Below are 20,145 nucleotides of genomic sequence, written 5' to 3' on the forward strand. Positions count from 1 at the left end.
ACCTGAAGTACATTGGGACTCATTCATATGAACCATTTTCATCCATGTCTGTGACAGACATGGAATGTGTTAAGATTCAACTGCTGCAGTAATATTTCTGATGTTTTTGCAGACTTCAGTGGTTCTGTGATACATTTTGACTGAGAAAAAGAATGACAAGTAATTAGATTAATTTTCAGGTTTTTCCACAGTGTGGAATATATACCAAAAGTCCATACTAGAAACAAATTCTGATTTAGAATTCTTTCTTATTAGCTAACTTGTTTTCTTTTTTAACTCAGTAGTTGTTCTTCATGCAAGCAGTCCTTATGTTGTCCACTGGATTGTGGGACTACCTATTCAACTTCCTCATGTGTCTGTGAGAACACATCAGAACACAAAAGGAAAGTCAGTCCTATTCCATTTGATATTATAAATATTCTTATTCAGATACAGATTACATAGAACTAATGGCTGCATGGCTTTCCTACCTGCTTAAATTGTTCATTGCTTTATTTATAAATTCTGGCAGCAGGCAGAAAGGCACCACTAATAAGAGCATGTAAGCAGTGGATGCAATATTTATGTCAGAACTGTAAATATAATACATGTTATAAAATTCATGTGGTCAAAGAAAATCACTCCTTCTATTAAGGTGAGGACCATATTTGTAAAGAAGGAGGTCCACAAAATTATGTTCTTTTTAATTCTATTTCTCCCTTGAGATCTGATCTGCCTGCTCAAAATCTACAGTTTACTGCTGACTATTTCCTTTATCTGTAGCCATGGAAGATGCTGTAGTTAGTTCAATATACAAAGATAATAAACCCAAATGCACTTTCAGAGTGATGATATACCAAATAGAAAAGCCTCTCCCTCCTTTGTGTTTTCAGAAAAATTCCTTTCTGATTCCTGCAAACCTGCTCCAATAAAAGCAGCAAGTGTAAGACTGTTCTGGTTACTTACTATCCTGACTTCCATCTTTGTAGCCAAACTAAATTTGATGATAGCAGGAAAGCTATGTCCTTTCCTGAAATGCCTGTCTTATTGGTCTCCTATGTCCTCTTTTCTGAGCCATGCAAGACTCAATTGGCCAGCATGTACCATCTTGGTTGTGGCTGGATGTTTATATTTTCATGTAGGGATTACTTTTTCCCATGAACTGGGCAACAAAACTACTATTATGAACTGTGCCTTGGGAAAGAATTTGGGATATTATTTTTCCTAGACATTATTTGTTAGTTTTAGGAGGCTCTTCAGCAGTTTATTTTTCATTAAAGGATGTCTGGTTCATCCATCTGTAATTAAAAAAGTAAAATTGTAGAAGTTCAGTGTAAAGCAGTACAGTGTATCTACTGTACAAAAGTGTATTTATGATTTGTGTGTATGCCATTACTCCCACCTGACTACATTTGTGCAACCAATAACCTATGCATGGCTTCAAGTGTTGTTGTTTGTCACCTAAATTGAATGTTTAGGAAACTCAATGACAAATATTTTTCTACTTGAAAAGCTAATAAATAGGCTTTTTCTATGGACTTCACATACTTATTCTAAAAATCTACTTCCTGTAATAAATGTATATCGTTCCAGGTAAGGGTGATGACGTCTGATTTTTAAACTCCATTTACAGTATCTATTTAAAACCATCAGTGCATTTTTCTTTTCTTTCTATCATCATAACCTTTCTCTAGAATAATGGCTTAAGCAAGGCATATCATTCTCTAAATATCTGCAGTATAGCTCTTTCTGTGTGTGCTTTCAATGTTTCCCAGTCTTCAAAATGGAATGCAGAATTGCATACCAATAACTAAAATTTATTGCGAACTAAGTGTTTACAGTCTTAAATTAGTGACTTTTAATCTTCTTGTTTTAAAATACTCTGAAAAATGTGCTGAAGCCTGAAATGTTGTTGAGTAGAGAAATTATAATTTTTTAAGTATTAGTCTTCCATATGTGTATTAATATTTGAGACATATTGAAAAATGCATGATGACCGAATAAAACGTGTAAAGATTATATTTCCTTGTGTTGTGTTTGGCTATTTTTAAGATTGACAGAGAGTTTCCAAACACAAGCTTTTAACTGGTTTTCCTTCATTTTTGAATGCTCCATCTTGAAGTAGCCAGGACATGACCTTCAGAATTAGTGAGAAGTTTTGAACTTGCTCTGAGCAGTGGGCTGATCTTGAGAAGGAATCTTCAGTTCCCTTAGGGCGTTATCATGGGCCCAAGATTTTGCCCAGATAATTTGGATATATCAGGCACAGGCAATCCAAACACCTGCAGATATCCCTACCCCTGTGGCTCTGAGGAGACTGGTATCCAGCAATATGGACAGAAATGAAAGAGTCTTAGCATGGGTTCAGTGTGCTTGTACCTGTTGCCCTGCTACGATGTTGAAACAACCCCTGAGAAGGTGGCATTGCCTTCTCCCCCAAATGAGGCACACCTGAGCTGTGTGCTGTGTCCAAACTGTGTGGCTTCATGAGGATTTTGACAGAGGATGCAGAGCTCTCTGTTCAAAGAGGAGGACTTACCCTTTCTCTTTGCTTAATGTTTCACCTTTTAAATATTATATGAAAGAGGTAAGAAAAGCTCTTCAAATAAACAGCACAGAAGGAAAATTCCAAATCTGACAAAACAGACTGGCCAGAAGAGCCTTATGCCAAGGGGCTAATACTATACTGAAATCCTGATTGTATACAAATGATAAAACATATTAATCTCTTGATATTTTTCTCTAGTCTTCTATTAGGAGGCAAAAGAGTTGTTTGATGAAACATTTCAGATATTTGAAATAGCAAATGAATATAAAATGTTGGAAAAATCTGTGTTAAAGTTACACTAAGTGTAATCACTGTCTTGTTACAGTTACAAAACTTACAACTTAGCATGAAGAAAGGGAAAGCGTTATTATTCCATTTGAGCTTAGAATACATTTTAGTTGTTTTGCAGTAACTGCAAACATAATTAGAAACACGTGTTAGCTACATCATTTCTCCAAAATGCAGAGATCCTAGGCACTGCTGAAATTGTGTATTTCCTAAGAAGCCTCAAATGCTTCACTTTAATAATGATTATAAGTAATTGATGTTAAGTGGTAATTTCTTGGTGGTGACTTTATTTATCTTCTGTGCTTGTTTTGTGTGCTTTTTTATCAAAAAACTGTGAAGAGTTAGACCAATATTCAGATTCCATGAGCTATTTATGTTTAATTATTGGCTGAATTTTATTCATTTCTGGAGAGTCCCAAAAGAACTTTAAGAGCCTTGAAATTTGAAATGGGAAATGTGCCTAGAGGAAATGTGTTCTTATTTATATCACATTTGAGTTAGAGAAAACTTGTTTTGAAATTTCAGATTAGTTCCTTGCTGCATTGTTTTGAGCTGTCAGAAAAAATTGAATATAATCTGATAAAATGGAGAATGCCCACTGCAGTTAATGCACAGTGAGGAGGTGTTGATCAAGTTAGGGCCAAATTTTACTAGTTTTGCTCACATGGATGAGTACCTCATTTATCAGGTGGGTCCTCTCCCTTCTGTGGTTTTAATTCCCATTCTTATTCTGACATAATCTTTTTCTTACAAACATTTCTATCCACTTTCCAAGCTTGGAGAAACTACTGTGGTCTGAGATCCAGGGGCTTGTGTGCCTGAAGTCAAGCTGGAAGGATATAAAAGAGGTCCCTCAGATAGTGTATAACCTCACATAGTGCTCACTTTTCTTGGAATTTTCATCAGGATATTTTGAAGATAGGTCTGGTGGGGAACTGTTGGTAGCAAGTGAATATGAACTTGTAGAGAGAAAAGTTTTTCAGGTGTACAGAACAGCTATTTGAGCATAAGTATGCTCTGTTTTTCTCATGGATTCCTACATTTAAATGATTCCTGCTCAGAGACAGAATATCTACCTTTTCCTGCTAGAAAAATATTAAGGATATGTCTTTCCCTTTCACCTTTTCTGCAAAATTTTCCTCCACATTTTTTTTAATAGGACAGAATTGTCCAGCACTTTGAGACTTTTTGCTGATTAAAGGAAAAAAATTTGCTTTGGAACTTGGGTTTGGGTTTGGTTTTGCTTTGTTATATTTTGTTTTGTTTTTCTGGTAGAAAAGCCAGACTTCAAATCGCGTAGCAATATAAAAAATTGTAACAAAGTTAGAAAATCACAAGGGTAATTTAAGGATAACTTAATATGGTAAAATATACGTAACAGAAATTTTACATTAAAAGAAAAAGATTCAAGTAAATCTAGTAATAAGACACATAATTCCATGTAATTGCATTTATGGGAGTATGGGGAAATGGAAAGCAGAAAGTTGCCAGGCAACCATTTGTTAAAAGACAAATCTTCATCAAACTTTCCAGTAATTCTGCATTTAGATAAGGAAAATTTATTCTACTTTATCCAGGTGATCTATCAATGTTGAGTTGTTTGAAAATGTATGAGGTCCCAGTACATTATAAAATGAGAAAGAAAATCTGAGAAAAGCAATACACAGTTAAGTACAACTGACATAGAATGGGACTGGAAGACTCAACAAGTCAAGAATATTTATCTGACTATATTCCAGACTCCAGATCTGAGATCACCAGTATAATAAAATTACCTCAGTTCTTACAAGGCATTATGGTTAACAGAGGACTGAAAAAAAGTTATCCTCAACTGCCATTTACAAGCCTTTTTTCCTCACTTCTCCATCTTTTCACTCGCTCTTTTACTTTTCAGTGTAGCAAACACTGAGAAGACCTACATTTCACCTAACCCAGCAATGTGAGAGCTTCTGAGCAATAAAATGAACTGTGAGTGCATAAATACTGTTGGTTATTTTATCATCAATGTGGGACAGGCCACCTGGAAAGAATTATATATCTTTATATCAGGGGCATCATCTCTTGACTGGTTTTATCATCACAATTAATACAATTTTTCTAGAGTAGGATCACATGTTTTCTCCCTTCTTCCACAAACTATTTCTTCCCCTCAAACAGTTGCATCTTTCCCTTCTGCTCTCCCAAGAATCTTGGAGAAAACAGTATACCACACTTAATAACAAATCCTAGGACCAGGGTAGCCCAGTGCTGTCTCTTTGATGGCTTTTCCAATAACACAGTGGTAATGGGAACTATGTGGTGATGAAATTCCTGGAAGTCTCACTGCCTTTGACATGCTGGTATGCCATCCGTGCAGTCTGTTCTGTGTAGTCCTCAATGGTACAAGTCTTCACACTGCATAGGACCAACCTTCTTGAAACAGAGCTGTTAGCTCTGAACTGAACTGAGAAATTAGGTGTGAAATCTGTAAGAAGTTTATGGACACAAAGAAGAAGACACAGCCTCCAGGACAAGCAAGTTTATTTCTGTGGAAGCATTGTCAAACATGGTGTAGCTCTGCAGTGAGAACCTAAGCAGTAAAAAAGCCTGTAATTCACAGGTACAGATCAGAGGAGTATGGAGAAAGCACATTAGTGAAGTACCACACAAACAGGACAACTGTATCTATGTATAAAGCTAAGAAATAAATAGGTTGAGAAAGGGAAATATTTTCTTTCTCACAGAAGACTAGATAGTATTTTGAACTTAAGTGAACGGTATCTTTGATCATACAGAATGCCAAAATAAATATTTGAGGGCTGCTTATCTTTAATCTCATGCAAAAAATTGAAAGGCAGACCTTCTATTCTTGGGGTCTCAGGGAGCAAAGATTGTCTTTGCTACCATGAAATATTTTGAAACACATCTTAAAAAAAACTTGAACAGTTATCAAGAAAATATATACTTCCTTTGACATATTGACGTGTATTCTGCTTCTTGGCCATAGGATTAGTTCTAAATGGTTTCCTCTGAATATTCTGAAGGTTGAATTATAACTGCCAGGATTTCTTGGTGCTGTAGTAATTTCACTTCTTATTTCAGTAGATCTGCATAATCACATTTCTTGGCAGGGTCCCATAGAAGTTGCAGGTTTGACTTGCTGCCCCACAAGGCTAGCCATGGACTTTTATAGAGGTGGATCAGCTTACATTTTTTAATTGGATTTAACCTGGTTCTCCTTACTTGTGTCCAAAGGAGGGGAAGAAAGGTTTTCTAAAGCAATATCACCCAGGAATAGTGTGGCCAGCAGGACTAGGGCAATGTTTGTCCTGCTGGACTCAGTGCTGGTGAGGCCACACCTCAAATCCCATGCTCAGTTTTGAGCCTCTCACTACAAGAAGGACATTGAGGTGCTGGAACATGTCCAGAGAAGGACAACAGAGCTGAGGAAGGGTCTGGAGCACAAGTCTGATGAGGAGTGGCTGAGGGAGCTGGGAGTGCTCAGCCTGGAGAAAAGGGGGCTCAGAGTAGAACTTACTGCTCTCTACAAATACCTGAAAGGAGGTGTAGCCATAAGATCAGTGTCTTCTCCCAGGTACCAAGTGATAGAGCAGAAGGAAATGGCCTCAAGTTGCACCAGGGGCGGTTTAGATTGGCTGTTAGGAAACATTTCTTCACTGAAAATGTGGTCAAGTGTTGGAACAGACTGCTCAAGGAAGAGTTTGAGTCACTATCTCTGGAGGTATTTAAAAGACCTGTTTGATCTTGGTTTTTGCTGAAGATCTGCACAGGCATGTAAGGTAATGTGTTCTGTTGCCTGGGGATAATCCAGCTTTAGCCTAGCTCCTATAATTTTATACAAGCCTATTGCCTGCAGAGACACTTTAAGCCTCAGTTTTGCCTGTGCAGGCCAGTGGGTTTATACCAAAACTGAACCAGTTAAGCAATGAAAAGAGGTTACTTAGAGCCTGAGTTCAAAGCCAAGACAGAATTAACATGAAATATTAATACAGACAGAAAGTCAGAGAAGAAATGGTACAGTGCAGGTAGCACCATAGTTGTGATAGAAACATTCTTTATTTTCTTGTATTTATGCCTTGAATTTTTATGAAAATAAGCATTTTTTGTCTGTTTATTTGATTTGGTGGTGTATTTAATTTGTTATGTTACCAAAGTCTGTATAAACTGAAAGGCTGCCAATTACAGTTATAAAAAGTTGCAGCAGAATGAAACTATTAGTGCTTAGGAGATTTCATAACTGTCTATTTGCCTTCCATAGCTATTTTCTGCTGGAAAAATCACAGACACCAGAGTAGCTGAGCTGAAGGAACAGTACACCCTGCTGCATGAGGCTGTGATAAGGTATAATATTCCTTTTTAGACTTTCAGTAGGCAAAGCATTATGTTTTTAAAGTACTTTATGCTCATGCTGAAGCCTAATTATCATTTAAGGCTTTCTTACAGTTATAGTTCATAAACAGGAAGCCAGAACACAAGGTTGAAAACCACTATTATTTAATAGGAACTTTCAAGGTAATTTGGGATACTTAAATACTTGTTTGAAACACATCTTTGTTTCTAATACAAACATAATAATATTGGGAATGATGTACAGACTGCAACAGACAATTTGCAATTTAAAAATAAATATGTATTTGAAGATCCTGTAGCCAGAACTGTACTGTACTACTGAGCTGGCATGATAGAGAGCAACTGAAGAAGCTAAATGCTCCTTTCTAAGAAGGAAAACAAATCTGTCACTCCTAAATAGGTGTGAATTTTACCTTCTGAGAATACTGACAGTCACATTAGACAGGACTGCTAATAGATTTTGTTCAGAAGCCTAAGCTTTGAATACAGGGTATTAGTTGTGAGCCTGCCCTGCACCAGTACTTGCTGGAGGACAGAGCAGAGATCACACTCATAGCCTGATGCCAGGTTTGGGAAGGGCATGTGTGAGTGGAAGGAGAGAGACAGAGAGGGTCAAGGGGGGACACAATACTGCACACAGCTCTACCAGGTGAGCAGTGTGTCCCAGAACACAGCAGTCCTACTGAAAATACTGCAATATTACAATAGTATTTAATAATAATAATTTTATACTACTTACAGCATAATTATCAGTAAAATCTGCATCATTATATTCCTGTTACATTCTTATAATGCATACCATAATATCCACTGTATTAACAATATTTTATCCCACTTTCACTGACAGCCCAAATTAAAAACTTTATGGCAATTCTGTCATTGAAGCTAAAGCCTAATTTAAGTATTCTAAAACTAATTCAGGTTATACCTGCCTATTTGGATGATGCTGGGATTTGCTGTGCCTCCTGGCAGTCTGAATAGCAACAAGTGCAAAGTAATGTAAAGTAATTTGAAAAAGGGTTGTCAAAATACTGAAATAACAGTTTTTCTTGATGATAGCTGAGTCTTATAATTTTGTCCTAATAAAATGGGGAGTTGGGATATGGTTCTGACTCTGTGAAACATCATCTGAATTTATTTCAGATTACTGAGATACATAGCAAATCTTTCTGAGAACAAAATTAAAAACAGCACTACTAAACCAGTTCAGGTTCCTAGAAAATACAAGAAGACTTTTCTAACTGCTCAGATCTAAACATATTTTGTGGTGTTTGGATTAATTGATAGAAAGGGTTTCTACCACACTGGTGTTCACTGAGCTGAAGCAGAAACCGATAGCTGCTAATTAGTTGATTTTCAGCCAGTGTTAGTTTGAAAACAGTCTTTCATTGGAAAAATACAAACACATTCCTACATGTTTTATGTATTTATACAGTGTTCTTTAATATAAGACATTCATTTATGTAAAAGCAATGTCTTTGTGTGTAAAGCAAGTGGAATAGGGCCTGAGTATAAACAGGACTCAGCTGTCCTTTCTGTCACACTTAAAACTACCCCTAAGAGAATGCACCAAAAGCATGAAAATGTTAGATGGTAGATTACATCTCTCATTCTTTCCATCATTCTCACAGGAGTATGAAATGGTCATGCTTCTGTAAGAAATTGGATCAGAGATCATGATGTCACATGAGACATGACATGCTCATCTGAGCAAGGTACCAAGGTCCCTTAACAGTCTATAGAAAGAAATAGGGACCACACACTTTCTCCTTATTCAGACATCTGCAAGGGTCTGGTTTTCTTCATCAGCTGTAAGGACTGTCCTGGTGGTAAGTGCAGTATGTGTGAATATTCTCGTCCTGCAAAGAACTCTTCATAGGATCAATACCGCTTTTTAATTGTTAGTTCTTCACCTAACGTGCTGTACACTTCAGTGGATCAAGAACTTATTTTTTCATATATTACAGTTGAATTCAATCCCTTTCCTAATTAATGTCCATCTCTCCTAGTGTTGTTGCAGTGCCATGTTAAGACAAATGACACAGGATGAGATTCTCAAGCTCTGTGTGTTTTCTTCTTTCCTTTATTAGCACATAAAAATCTCAAGGAGAAAGCCTCATACATCTTACGCAGCACAGTTCCCTGTGACAGCTGTGCCAAACTACTGGAACTGATCTCTCTGATATACAATACAGATTTGTCTAATATCATGAATGCAATTACTCTGTGTGCAGGTAGTTTCCAAGGCTATTGCCAATGTACACAGAGCTATAAGTGTATAGTGCAGTCCTCTGTTTAGTGGCAAATTTATTTCTTGCTTTCAGTTTGATATAATTTGGCATTCTAAAAGCTGAAAGATGTCACCTGGCAGATAACATCTATGATACTTTTCTTCAAAGTCTTAAATGATTTTGAATTTACGTCTGCTGAGAACAGGAATCTTATTTTCTTAAGCCTCTGCTAAATTACTAATTATTTCACAAATTCAAAAGCTGCTACATCAGACTGCACAAACTTACTTTTGCAGTCATGGGATTCTGTATGTGTACATTGTGTAGATGTGCAGTTATTTCTTCATTGTCTTCAATTAAATTCAAATCACATATGAAAAAATACTGTTGGCATGTGCAGGGAGCAAAATCTAGATTCAACACTCAATTCTTGTTTCCATTTTTCTTTTTTTTTTATTATCTTGAAAGAATAAATACTAACAACTTTTTTTATTAACTTACTTACATGTTTATGTAACTGTATGTAAAGTGTATATGTTATGAAAGAATTTTGTTTGAAATTGTGTATTACTACAACCAATTATATTTTCTCCCACAACTGCATAAATTCTGTTAGATTTAAAGATTTAAATATCATATAGAATCCAATGTCAATAAGTCAAGTTTATTTTTTGCTTAACATGTATGTGTAAACACATGAAATAATTTCTTCATGTTGAAGGCACACTGTTTTCTGTTGAATTCTGTGGTTTTCTTATTTTCTAGTTCAGAAAAAGGAAGTGCTTATCTAGGGAGAAATGTTGCAGGAATCAAAACTTTTTCTGCTATATTATTTCAACTATATTTGTGCGGTATAGTCAGTTTTATATTTTGTATTTTTATCATCATTTTACCATCTCAGCTCTATTCTTTGGTGTGATATGTAATTTTGTTTTTCTGTTTAAGCCATAAATGTCAAATTTGAGCCAAAATTTATGTCTAGAGTTTCTCAATATGGGAAATTCTAAGTTCCTTTGTTTAAAAAATATATTGCACTATATTTTTAGTTAGCAAAAGGCAAGTGATAGAGTTCTTTATTCTTCTACACAATTTGTGACTAATTTTAGTAGACCATTGTATAAAAGTCATAATGTACTAATATTGAAGAGGCATACACAATATTTCTATAGCATAAAGCATAGATTTATGTGTAGTGTATTGTGTATTAATTGTCATACTGTTGCTCCCTTTAAGAGTTTTCCATAATAATCAATGTACTAACAGCCTTTAGGATGTTTTTCAGCTGTCACCACACAGGTTCCTAAGTATATTATGAATACCAGTCTCCAGACTCTGACAGGAGTTAGTTTCTGTAGAGCTAGTCTGGTGATACAAATCAGATCACTGATCTACAGGCCTTAAAGCTTCCACAGATGCCCACAAATGTATTTTCAGCTTTTGTATCATTACATGAGGTATTTCAGGTCTTGGTAGCACTACAGCAGTAGCAAGATGTAATTCGTCACTGGGTAGATGTCCTAGTGTTTATTAAGAACTTAAAGTTGTCATAGAGGCCAGACTGGGCCTTGTCCTGGTGGATAGTTCACTATTATAGGTCTCTACACTGAATCAGATCTAGCCTTTGGCACTTCTTAGGATAAAATGGATTCACTGTCTCTTCTTTTTTCTAGGAAGTGTTAGATAAATCAATTTGACTAAGTAACAGTCTGTCATCTGGTTAAAATTAGGTGAGATGAATCTCACTACAAATGTAGGTATGCAGAAAACCCCCCCTGAGACCAGATTCCACTGCTCTCATGGCATCATAGGATGATTTGGATTTGAACAGAACTCAGGAGGTCCAACCTCCTGCCCAAGGCAGGGTCAACTAGGAGGTCAGACAAGATTATACAGATCTTAATTCCATCTCATCTTGAAAACCTTAAATTAAGTATTATAGGTATGAAAAGAAGTAGAAATACAAAGCTTGTGCTTCACATTGACTAGTTCTAAATTAATCTGTTTAATGCAGTTTACAGGAATCTGAGACCCAACTGTTGCAGGAAGCCAAACGCCTGAGTGCAGAACTGGAACAACAATGTGAACTGGAAAAAGCAGAACAGCTCCCTGAAGAAGCTTCCAGTGAAACTTCCCAAATAAGGCAACAACTTTTTAGCTGCCGAAGTGAATACAATGCTATTAAAGGAAGAGTGTGTGAAAATCGTTTGAAGATAGAATGGTAGGTGAAAGTGGTCAAATGCTGCTAATTTTATCATAGATAATCTAAAAAGATGATAAACAAAAAAAATCAATCTCCTTCACATTTTACATGGACACATTTCTTGATAGCTGTTGTTAAATGAATGGCCACAAACTTTCCCCAGTTACGGCAACATGTCAGTGATGAATAAATTTACCATGGTCAGATTTGTAGATAGTTTTAAATTTAGAACATGGATGAAGTTCTTTAAAATGCTGTTTAAAATTTACTACATTGGATAAATAATATTTAGGTAGGGAAAATTAACATGAACAATTCTAGTCTAGGACACCTTCAATACAAATGTTTAAAGTGTCTCAGAGACCTGTTGGCTTGGATTTTATGGAACAATGTCATAAATAGACCCAATGCTATTTTTAACATCAGTCGCACAGTGTATTCAAGTTTTGCTATTCAGGTATTCAAAGGGAAAGAAGTACTTGTATATTCTAATGTTAGAAAAATGATAAATTTGCTGTGAAAGGAGTGAAATCTTAACATTTCTATATAAGGACAACTGTCTAGAATCAGCTTGGTACTGTATACATTTCAATTATCTGCATACTTTATAGCAAAACTACAAGCAGAAGTATTGCATGTGTAAAAATATGCAATTTTCATCTACCTAGGTAGATGAAATCAGATTTTTAGTTTGTTGGGGACTTGCTATTTACACCCATCTTCAATCCAGCTGTAGTGTTGTTGGTGTGTATATAAACACAAACACATAAGGTCAGCATCTCAGCAGTTAAGATTATTATTCTGCAAGGAAATCAGAACACTGTACATACTGCATGGAGGAGGTTTTTCTGGGAATACTTTCTTGATTTTTTTTGTTTTTTAGAGCCAAGTGTTTGCTCTAAGAGAAAAAGAAACTAAGAGAATGAAGCAAACTGGGAGTGAGAAAGAAACATGGAAAGCATCTGGAAAAAATTATTTGCTATGAGATAACTAAGAAACATGAAATTTCCTGAAATAATTATTAAGTACAGAATTTATTGCAATTTCCAAGCAGTTCAGAAATGAGTTATTCAGAAGTATCATGCTTTTTAACCATTTGTCCTCATATCTTTTGAACATTTTTCTCTGATTTTGCATCAATTTCCATGAAAATTATGAGGACTTATATGTTTAGGCAATATTTTCCCATTCTCTATTTTCTATTCCATACAACATGCAGTGTAGGCATTATTTCAATTACCCTTGCACATTTACTGGATTAACTTTTATATATGAACTGAATATCTTGCAGATTAAAAATCCACTTTTTGGGTCAGTCATGCTGTAAAAAATGTTCCTTCGCTGTAGTAAGAAACTTACGTCTTATGTATTGCCCGGGATCAAACCCAGCTGTACAGTCTGACCAGAGGTCTGTGAGGTGCATTATCTAATGGAGACCAAAAGTGCAGCCCCAGCCTGTTGTGATGTAGGGATTTCATGAGCCAAATACAGGCCTCTGTGTTTGGGAATCCTCAGTTGACCCCTATTCCTTTGAACTTCTCCCGTCTCCTCCAGAACAAACTTCTGACATTGCAACATGCTGGGCAAAGCGTTCCACAGATTAACTACGTAAGAACTGCCACCTCCTTACTTTTTTAACCTGACTCCTACAGCTTCATTTAGAGCTCTGTAGTTCTTGTATTGGATGAGATAATGAGCATCTGATTCACTGCTGCAGAATGGTTTGATAGATCTCTTTTGTACAACCCTTTGCCCCTTTAATTTGTCAATTTTTCAAATTCAGGAGCTACAGATTATTTAATTGTTCCCTATTTGGAATCTGTTTCATGCCTGATGGTAGCATTGGGTCTTCTGCGTGCTGTGGGTGTGGGGTGAGAAGGATGTGCCTTGGTTATATGTGGATTTGCTTACTGGGAGAGAAATTCCAGAAATATTCAAGAAATTACACTGATTTTGAGTTGGACTACTCTAGAATGAACAGGACTAGCACAATATGTGTGAAGAATGAGTGAGTGAACGTAGTAGAAAAATGAGAAATGGACTATGAAGAAAACCGGATGATTTGTGTGAATACATGTTTGTAATGAAGGGATGAGTTTGGTACCTGTAAAAGACAGTGACATGAATATTCAGAATAGATTTATGAGTAGCAGGTGATCTAATAGTAACACTGATGTAAAATGAAGATACATATGCTTGCTGTTCTTCTCCAAAGAGCAAAGCAATGTTTTCTGAAATATCTGGTGCATGGATAATTTCACAGACAGAGAAGAGGGAAGCTGCATCAAAGGTATTAGAAGTTTGCTGTTAGGTTGCTGTTTGGTTTCCTTAATTTCTCAGGATAAAAAGTCATGGCCCAACCTCTCTTGGCCCTTGATCTCTCTGGAACACAGTTTCCCTTGTTGTCCAACTGTGTTAATACAGTCCCAGCTGTGCTTGGCACTCACAAATAAATTTCTCTTTGGGAATTATGACTAATGGCTGTTCAGTCTGAAAACAAACATGTTGTTTATTTACTTTTGTATGTATAGCAGGCAGGGAATGTGGAGGGGGAAAGGTTTTGAAGGGTTTATCTGTGTCTCTTATCTACTGCTCTATCCTTTTTTTTAGAATGTCTACTCAGACCTAGTGCTGAGCTGGAAGTGAGAAATCTGATCTTGTTTCCCTGGTTCTGCAGATCTCTGTTCCCCTGTTTCTGTAAACCTTTATTACTCTGAAGCATCCCTCTTATCTCTGATGCCTTTATTTCCTACCTTAATTCACTTTCTCTGATATCTAAGAGTACTTAGCACCTGTTTTGCACTCAGATTCAAATCTGACAACAATGATGTTTCACACTCGAGGAGTCACACAGATATGCCATAACATTAGCAAAAGTCTCAAGGTCTGTTAATATTCCATACTCTTCTATTCCTATTTATTTTCCTATTTGCTTGCCTCTGTAAACATTTTTTCCAGACCTTTCTGAACAGCTGAAGATGATATTTCATCTTCTGTTTTAATTCTTTATTGTTCCAATGAGTAGTCAACATTCCCAAAATAAATTGCTTTCAGCAATTTAAGTATCATCAGGTTTTTGGGACTTTTGTGACTTTTTTCATAGTTTGAATAGGTACATGAGATATTCAGTGTATTTCTTGACACACTTCAGCTGTCAGGAAAGTCACCCTGAGGGTGACTGCATGGATGGGGTGCATTCCCACTGTAGGTATGTGCCTCCTCTTCCAGTTTGCGGACTGTTCTGCCATGGATGTACTGAGTTCATTGCTGGTGTGTCTGCCTGAGAGCTCAGGAGGAGAGCAAGGGTTGGAAGGATTTTACTGAGCTTATAAAGTTTGGGCCACCATCCCAAAGTCTGAGCTGACTCTGGGAGTATTCTTCCTCTCAAAAACTACTTGGCAAGGGTAGTAAAGTACAGGGAAAAAGGGTCATCTCCACTCAGTTCTGCTAAAATTCTATTGAGAGTCATGAAATTTATTCATATAATTGATAAGAAGCCTCAGTAAGAAGAATAGAATAAGTAAGAATATAGATCAAAAAATCAAATTTGTGGAACAAGAAGGAAAGAATCAGTGTGATTGCAAGGATTTGTTCTGGCTCAAGGAGATTTTCACTTTAATGTTCGTGTGAGACTTGGAGTCATGGTTTATGAGACAAAATAAAGAAGAGCTGCTTTTCTTTATTACCCAATGGTATCAGTAGTTTATCGTTGAGGAGTAATAAATATTAAATCTAAATCTATTATCTAAACACTTCATTTAAAAGTTAGCAATTAATTTGTTCTAAATTTGTCTATAACAAGAGTTTGTGAGATTAAAGGTGCCTAATGCTTGAAAACAGTTTTATTTGAAAGCCTAGGTCCAATCTACAGCTCTCACACTGATTTGTTCAGGTAACAAAACAACTCCTCACTGAAGTACTGTGCAACTGCGTGCAAGTCAGGATTGCAAAACTGATTTTCTCCTTGTAGAACCATTGCAAATAAGGAAAACTATTTCAACACTTGTAATTATTTCTATATTAGTCACTCAATAATTAGAAAGTGAAAAGTTAACCTGTTATCCATAGCTTCTCTAATAAAGAATTACAGGCCATAAGTAAAATAAATAGCACCACAGCTGAAGTTATCAGCTGGTCTTGTGACTGCATTTTCTGGTACCTACAAATTAATTACAGCTCATAGCCTTACAGGAAGCTCATGCTGGCAGCTTGTCAGCTGTGATAATATCTACCTGTGCTCTCTGGATTATGGTTGTGAGGTGCCAAACACCTTCTATGGATTTCCAAGCAGTCACAGCTCTGAGAGAGAGTAGCTGAAGGAGTTTACTTTCTTCCATGATGGGACTTCTAATACTAACAGTGTTGTGGTTATTTTGTGAGCTGAGGAAGTGAAATGGACTTCTGTTGACAACTACCACGACATTTCTTAAACTCTCTGTCTTAATTTTTTCATTTCTGTGTCAGCTTGCAGCTGTAAATGTCTCTCAGGGAAAAATCTGGAATGTATTTTTATTAATGACCCAGTTTTCCAACTGCCTTTTTTAAACTCATTATAACTGCACCTCTGACAGCTTTTCATGTACACTACTGTTATCAGGCTTCATGAAAATAAGAAGAGCAATGTTAGAAACATTTGCACACATTAATGCTTAAATTTAAGAGTTTTTATCTTCTTTCCATTCTGTGTATTGTTAGAGGCACAATAATGGCAATAATAAAATCCAGACGATGTTGAAAAATACATCCATCAGGGAAGGACTATAAAATAATGGGAAATTTAAATGCCTAATGCCAGTTGCAGATGTTTTGTTTGTTGTCATTGATGTCTAAGTAAAACAGTCATGAGGTTGATATCCATATAACACAGATTAAAAGAGTCAAATGCTAAATGGAAAACTCAAAATTTCTCTGCTTATCTTACATTAAGCTTTTGTATTCATCTGTTAAATCAGAGACTAAACTTAAAATTCTTTGAAGAATCTTATTTGATTTCTAAATGTGTGTTGATCATCCTGCCTCCCTTTTAGGAGTCCACAGAAAGATATATGTTATCTTCAACTGGTAATTTATGTCATCCTAAAACAGTCACCTGGAATGTGAGATGACCCAGTTTTTATCCCTGACAGTAAGGAAGCTTTGAATAGAGATGCTAGCAGAGGGCTGCTTGGCTTCTGGCTGTGGGCAGCTGGATCAAAATCATTGCTCAAAAGTGAGAGATTTAACTTATTTCTTTTTACCCATTTTTTCTTTTCATACTTCCACTGGTTTTTGTGTGGAAGTAGTTGATCTGCCAGCTATTTAGGTAACTTGGCCCTTGTCATTCACTGCTGCCTTTGTTTTTGTCACAGAAAATGAAGTGTTCAAATCATTTTACTTTTGCTGGATGGAAAAGTCTCTGTTGTGAAACTGGAATTGTTCCACAGGAATCTGTCCTCATGATTGAGGAATGTGACAAAAGAAAACAGTGTCAGCTTTGCTCTCCCTCCTGATCTTTGGTATTGCTCTTTTGATCGTCCAGCGTGATATGAAAGAGGGCACAGCACGGACTAACCACAAGCCCTGCAGTACCTCTTTAATCATTTTTCACAGGACTGATTTAATAATATTTTGTGGCAGTCAAACCATTATGGATATTTGTTCAAAGTGGGCAAATTATCCTTAGTGTGCTTATGCCGGTCCCAAGGAGCTCAATTAGAAGTACTGCCAAAATGGGTTTGAAATATTATTTTGGATTTTTATTTTTTTTTTAATATTTTTCTCAGATTTGGAGGAAGATTGATTTAAATTCAACTTTTTTCTTTAAAAGATTTTGCTTTGCAAACTCGTTCACTCTGTGAGTGTTCAAATGCTGGCATTCAAATTAATTTTTAGTCTTTACCAGTCCCTGTAGAGGCATACTTGTAGTCTGCCCATACAAATATCATACATGCTGTATATCAACAACATCTACTCTGTGTCTATTTTCTCTTTGCTCTTCATCTGAGCAGGAGCTTCTTATTCATGGGAGACATGTCGTTTTGTTTTGTTCTGTTTATATTGCAACACCACCAACCCAGTTCTCTTTTTTATACTATTTCCTTTCCTTAACTGGAAATATGTTGCTTGAGACTTCCAGGTACAAGCTTCACTCCTTTTGTTGGAAGACTCAAATATAAGAAAGCATTTATTGAGAGAGCAGGAGTGGTGGCATGGAGGAGGGAATCTTAAATCAGCGCTGCTAAAGGGTTGAGCATAACGTCCTAGGGATGGTCCTCAATGAGGTTGGCTGCTGGGGGACTGATCTCTGTTCCCATGACCACACACTTTCTAAAACCTCAACCACCACCACCATGCAAAGTCTTGCACTGCTGCTGGAAGATTTCAGAAGAAAAAAAAAAAAAAAAAAAAAAAAAAAAAAAAAAAAAAAGAAATAGCAATCAGCTGCCTCTTTTCTGTATCAGCCACATTATGATGTAATTGTAATAGCTGCTTTGGGTGGGTGGGGAGTCCCTTGCCCAGGAGTCCCTTGCCATTGTTATAGCTCCAAGTGACACAAGTGTTTTGTGGAAGTTTGTCCCTTTCTCTTAATTCTTCCCTAATTTAAAGAGTTATTTATTCTACCAGGCTGCCCTGGGTCTCAACAAAATTTGACCAGTACATCCTCCCACTAGAGTTAAAAACATAAATTTAAGCACAGAAGTTGATTCTTTGCTATACCTGGGACAGAGGACTCAGTTAAGTTGTTTGGTTGTGATGGCATACAGAGTGCTGTAGCCCATTTACCTAGTATAGGTGCAGAACTGCTCTGTGCATGCACTGGGGATGTACCTTCAGTAGGGACAATTTTTTGTATTTGGCAGTATTTACTACCTGCTACCAAGAAGCTCCCTTTTGTAAATCCAACAAGCTTGTTGGTTGAGCTCCCTTTTTATAACCATTCCTTCATCTTTCTCAGGGCAGGGTTACTAAATACCCACAAGATCCAAGAGCTTTCTTGTTTTTTCATTTCTTCCTTCTTTACTTCTTTAGCATCTGTCCCGATTGTTGCCTGAAATTAAATTGCAATTTAGTTTTGGATATAGGTTAAGATCACTGTGGCTATTCAGTTTACTTTTCTACCATACTCCTTTGGCTTAGCCTATAACCCCTGCCACTTTTCAGGATTATTTTCCACAGGATCCAGTCCAGATTTGAGGAGCTTCACTTAGAGTTGTCTGAAGAGTAAATGTATATGTGAAAACATTCATAGGAAGAAGAAGTTTTCTCACTAGCAACTGCACTTTCTTTGATATTTGATGTCTTTGTGGCTACTTGTTACCCACCTCCTCTTTCCTTTTGCCACATTTCCATGTTAACATTTTATTTTCTGAAGTTGGGAGGAACTATGAGTGTAGGGTGCCACTAGTAAAAGGCAAGGGTGAGTGAGGCATGAATGCTCACTCTGATGCTCACTGATGAATGCTCACTCACTCACACATGAATGCATGACTACTACCCTGCAGGCAGTAGTCAGACTAAGAAAAATCAGGTTCAAATTTTTAGATGTGTGCACTGTAGAAAATGGTGTGTCTACCTCCATATATACACATCCAGTCCTTCAGGACCCCCAGTTACCAGTCAGAAAACTTGCTTTAAATCTGAGCACCTTTCACGCTAATTCACCATGTGTTTTAGTCTAACACAGGATAGGCTTTCATACTTTCTTACCATTTACTATATTACAGTAATGATTATTCTATTATTAATATATTTAGTTCTGCTTTGATTTTTACTGTAGTTTGCGAGAAGAAAAAAAGCTTCTGGAAAATGAATATGAAAAAATGTCAAAAGAAAAGGTAAGTATGAGACAGCAATGTTTTATGTTCTGTTAACATATAAAAAATCACTGAAAATGTTTTCTCAGTGTGCCTTTCTAGAGTTTATTTTAAATAGAATACATATAAAAATAGCTTTTAAAAAATAGATTTTGTAGGCTATATTCATTCAATTTTGATACCTAGGGAAGCAGTAAATGGCTGATTCAGAAAAGATCTGGATTTTTTTATTTACCCAAGAAAATGTTTACTATATTCAGCAAATGGGTATTGCATGTAAAGATAGCTGCAGGTTTTTGGTTCTATGATGTGAACATGAAAAATATATTTGTAGTCATAAATCCTGAAGAATATATGTGGCTTTGTTGGAAATAAAAGTCTGTTAGTATTGATAGAAGAAACACTCATCTGGTAAAAAAAAATCATTTCATATCTTGTCACTAAAAATGTTATCATAATTCAATTTTAGTGAGTTTGTGTTATCAGAAGCCTGCAAAATGTAAAAGGGAAAATATGATTAATTTGGTCTTTTACTTCATTTTTAAAGAAAAACGATAAAATTAGAGAGTTGAAAGAAAATTGTGATGAGCTCAGCAAAGAAGTAATCCAGAGGAAAGCAGAAATTGATTCAATAAAAGAAACTGTTTCATCCAAAGAAAAGCTGATATTAACAGATGAGGAAGAAATGGAAAAGCTTCAGGAGATGCAGACTTATTTAAAAGTAATGCAAAATTAATTGTGCCTATTTATCTGTGA

General features: G+C 36.2%; 1 protein-coding gene across 3 annotated transcripts in view; it reads left to right on the plus strand.

Annotated features, from left to right (window-relative positions):
- The window catches only part of CCDC146 (coiled-coil domain containing 146), an 85,856-nt gene that overhangs the window by 23,692 nt on the left and 42,019 nt on the right, over positions 1–20,145 (plus strand). For all 3 annotated transcript variants that reach the window (XR_008430874.1, XM_053942370.1, XM_053942369.1), the window contains exons 3-6: positions 7,074–7,156; positions 11,408–11,614; positions 19,353–19,410; positions 19,937–20,110. Coding sequence is in view for 2 of the 3 variants with exons in the window: in XM_053942370.1 (XP_053798345.1) it covers positions 7,074–7,156; positions 11,408–11,614; positions 19,353–19,410; positions 19,937–20,110 (522 nt within the window). In the remaining variant the exon portion in view is untranslated. The remainder of the gene's footprint in view (positions 1–7,073; positions 7,157–11,407; positions 11,615–19,352; positions 19,411–19,936; positions 20,111–20,145) is intronic.

Source organism: Vidua chalybeata, chromosome 5 (genome assembly GCF_026979565.1).
Source record: "Vidua chalybeata isolate OUT-0048 chromosome 5, bVidCha1 merged haplotype, whole genome shotgun sequence".
Taxonomy (NCBI): Eukaryota; Metazoa; Chordata; class Aves; order Passeriformes; family Viduidae; genus Vidua; species Vidua chalybeata.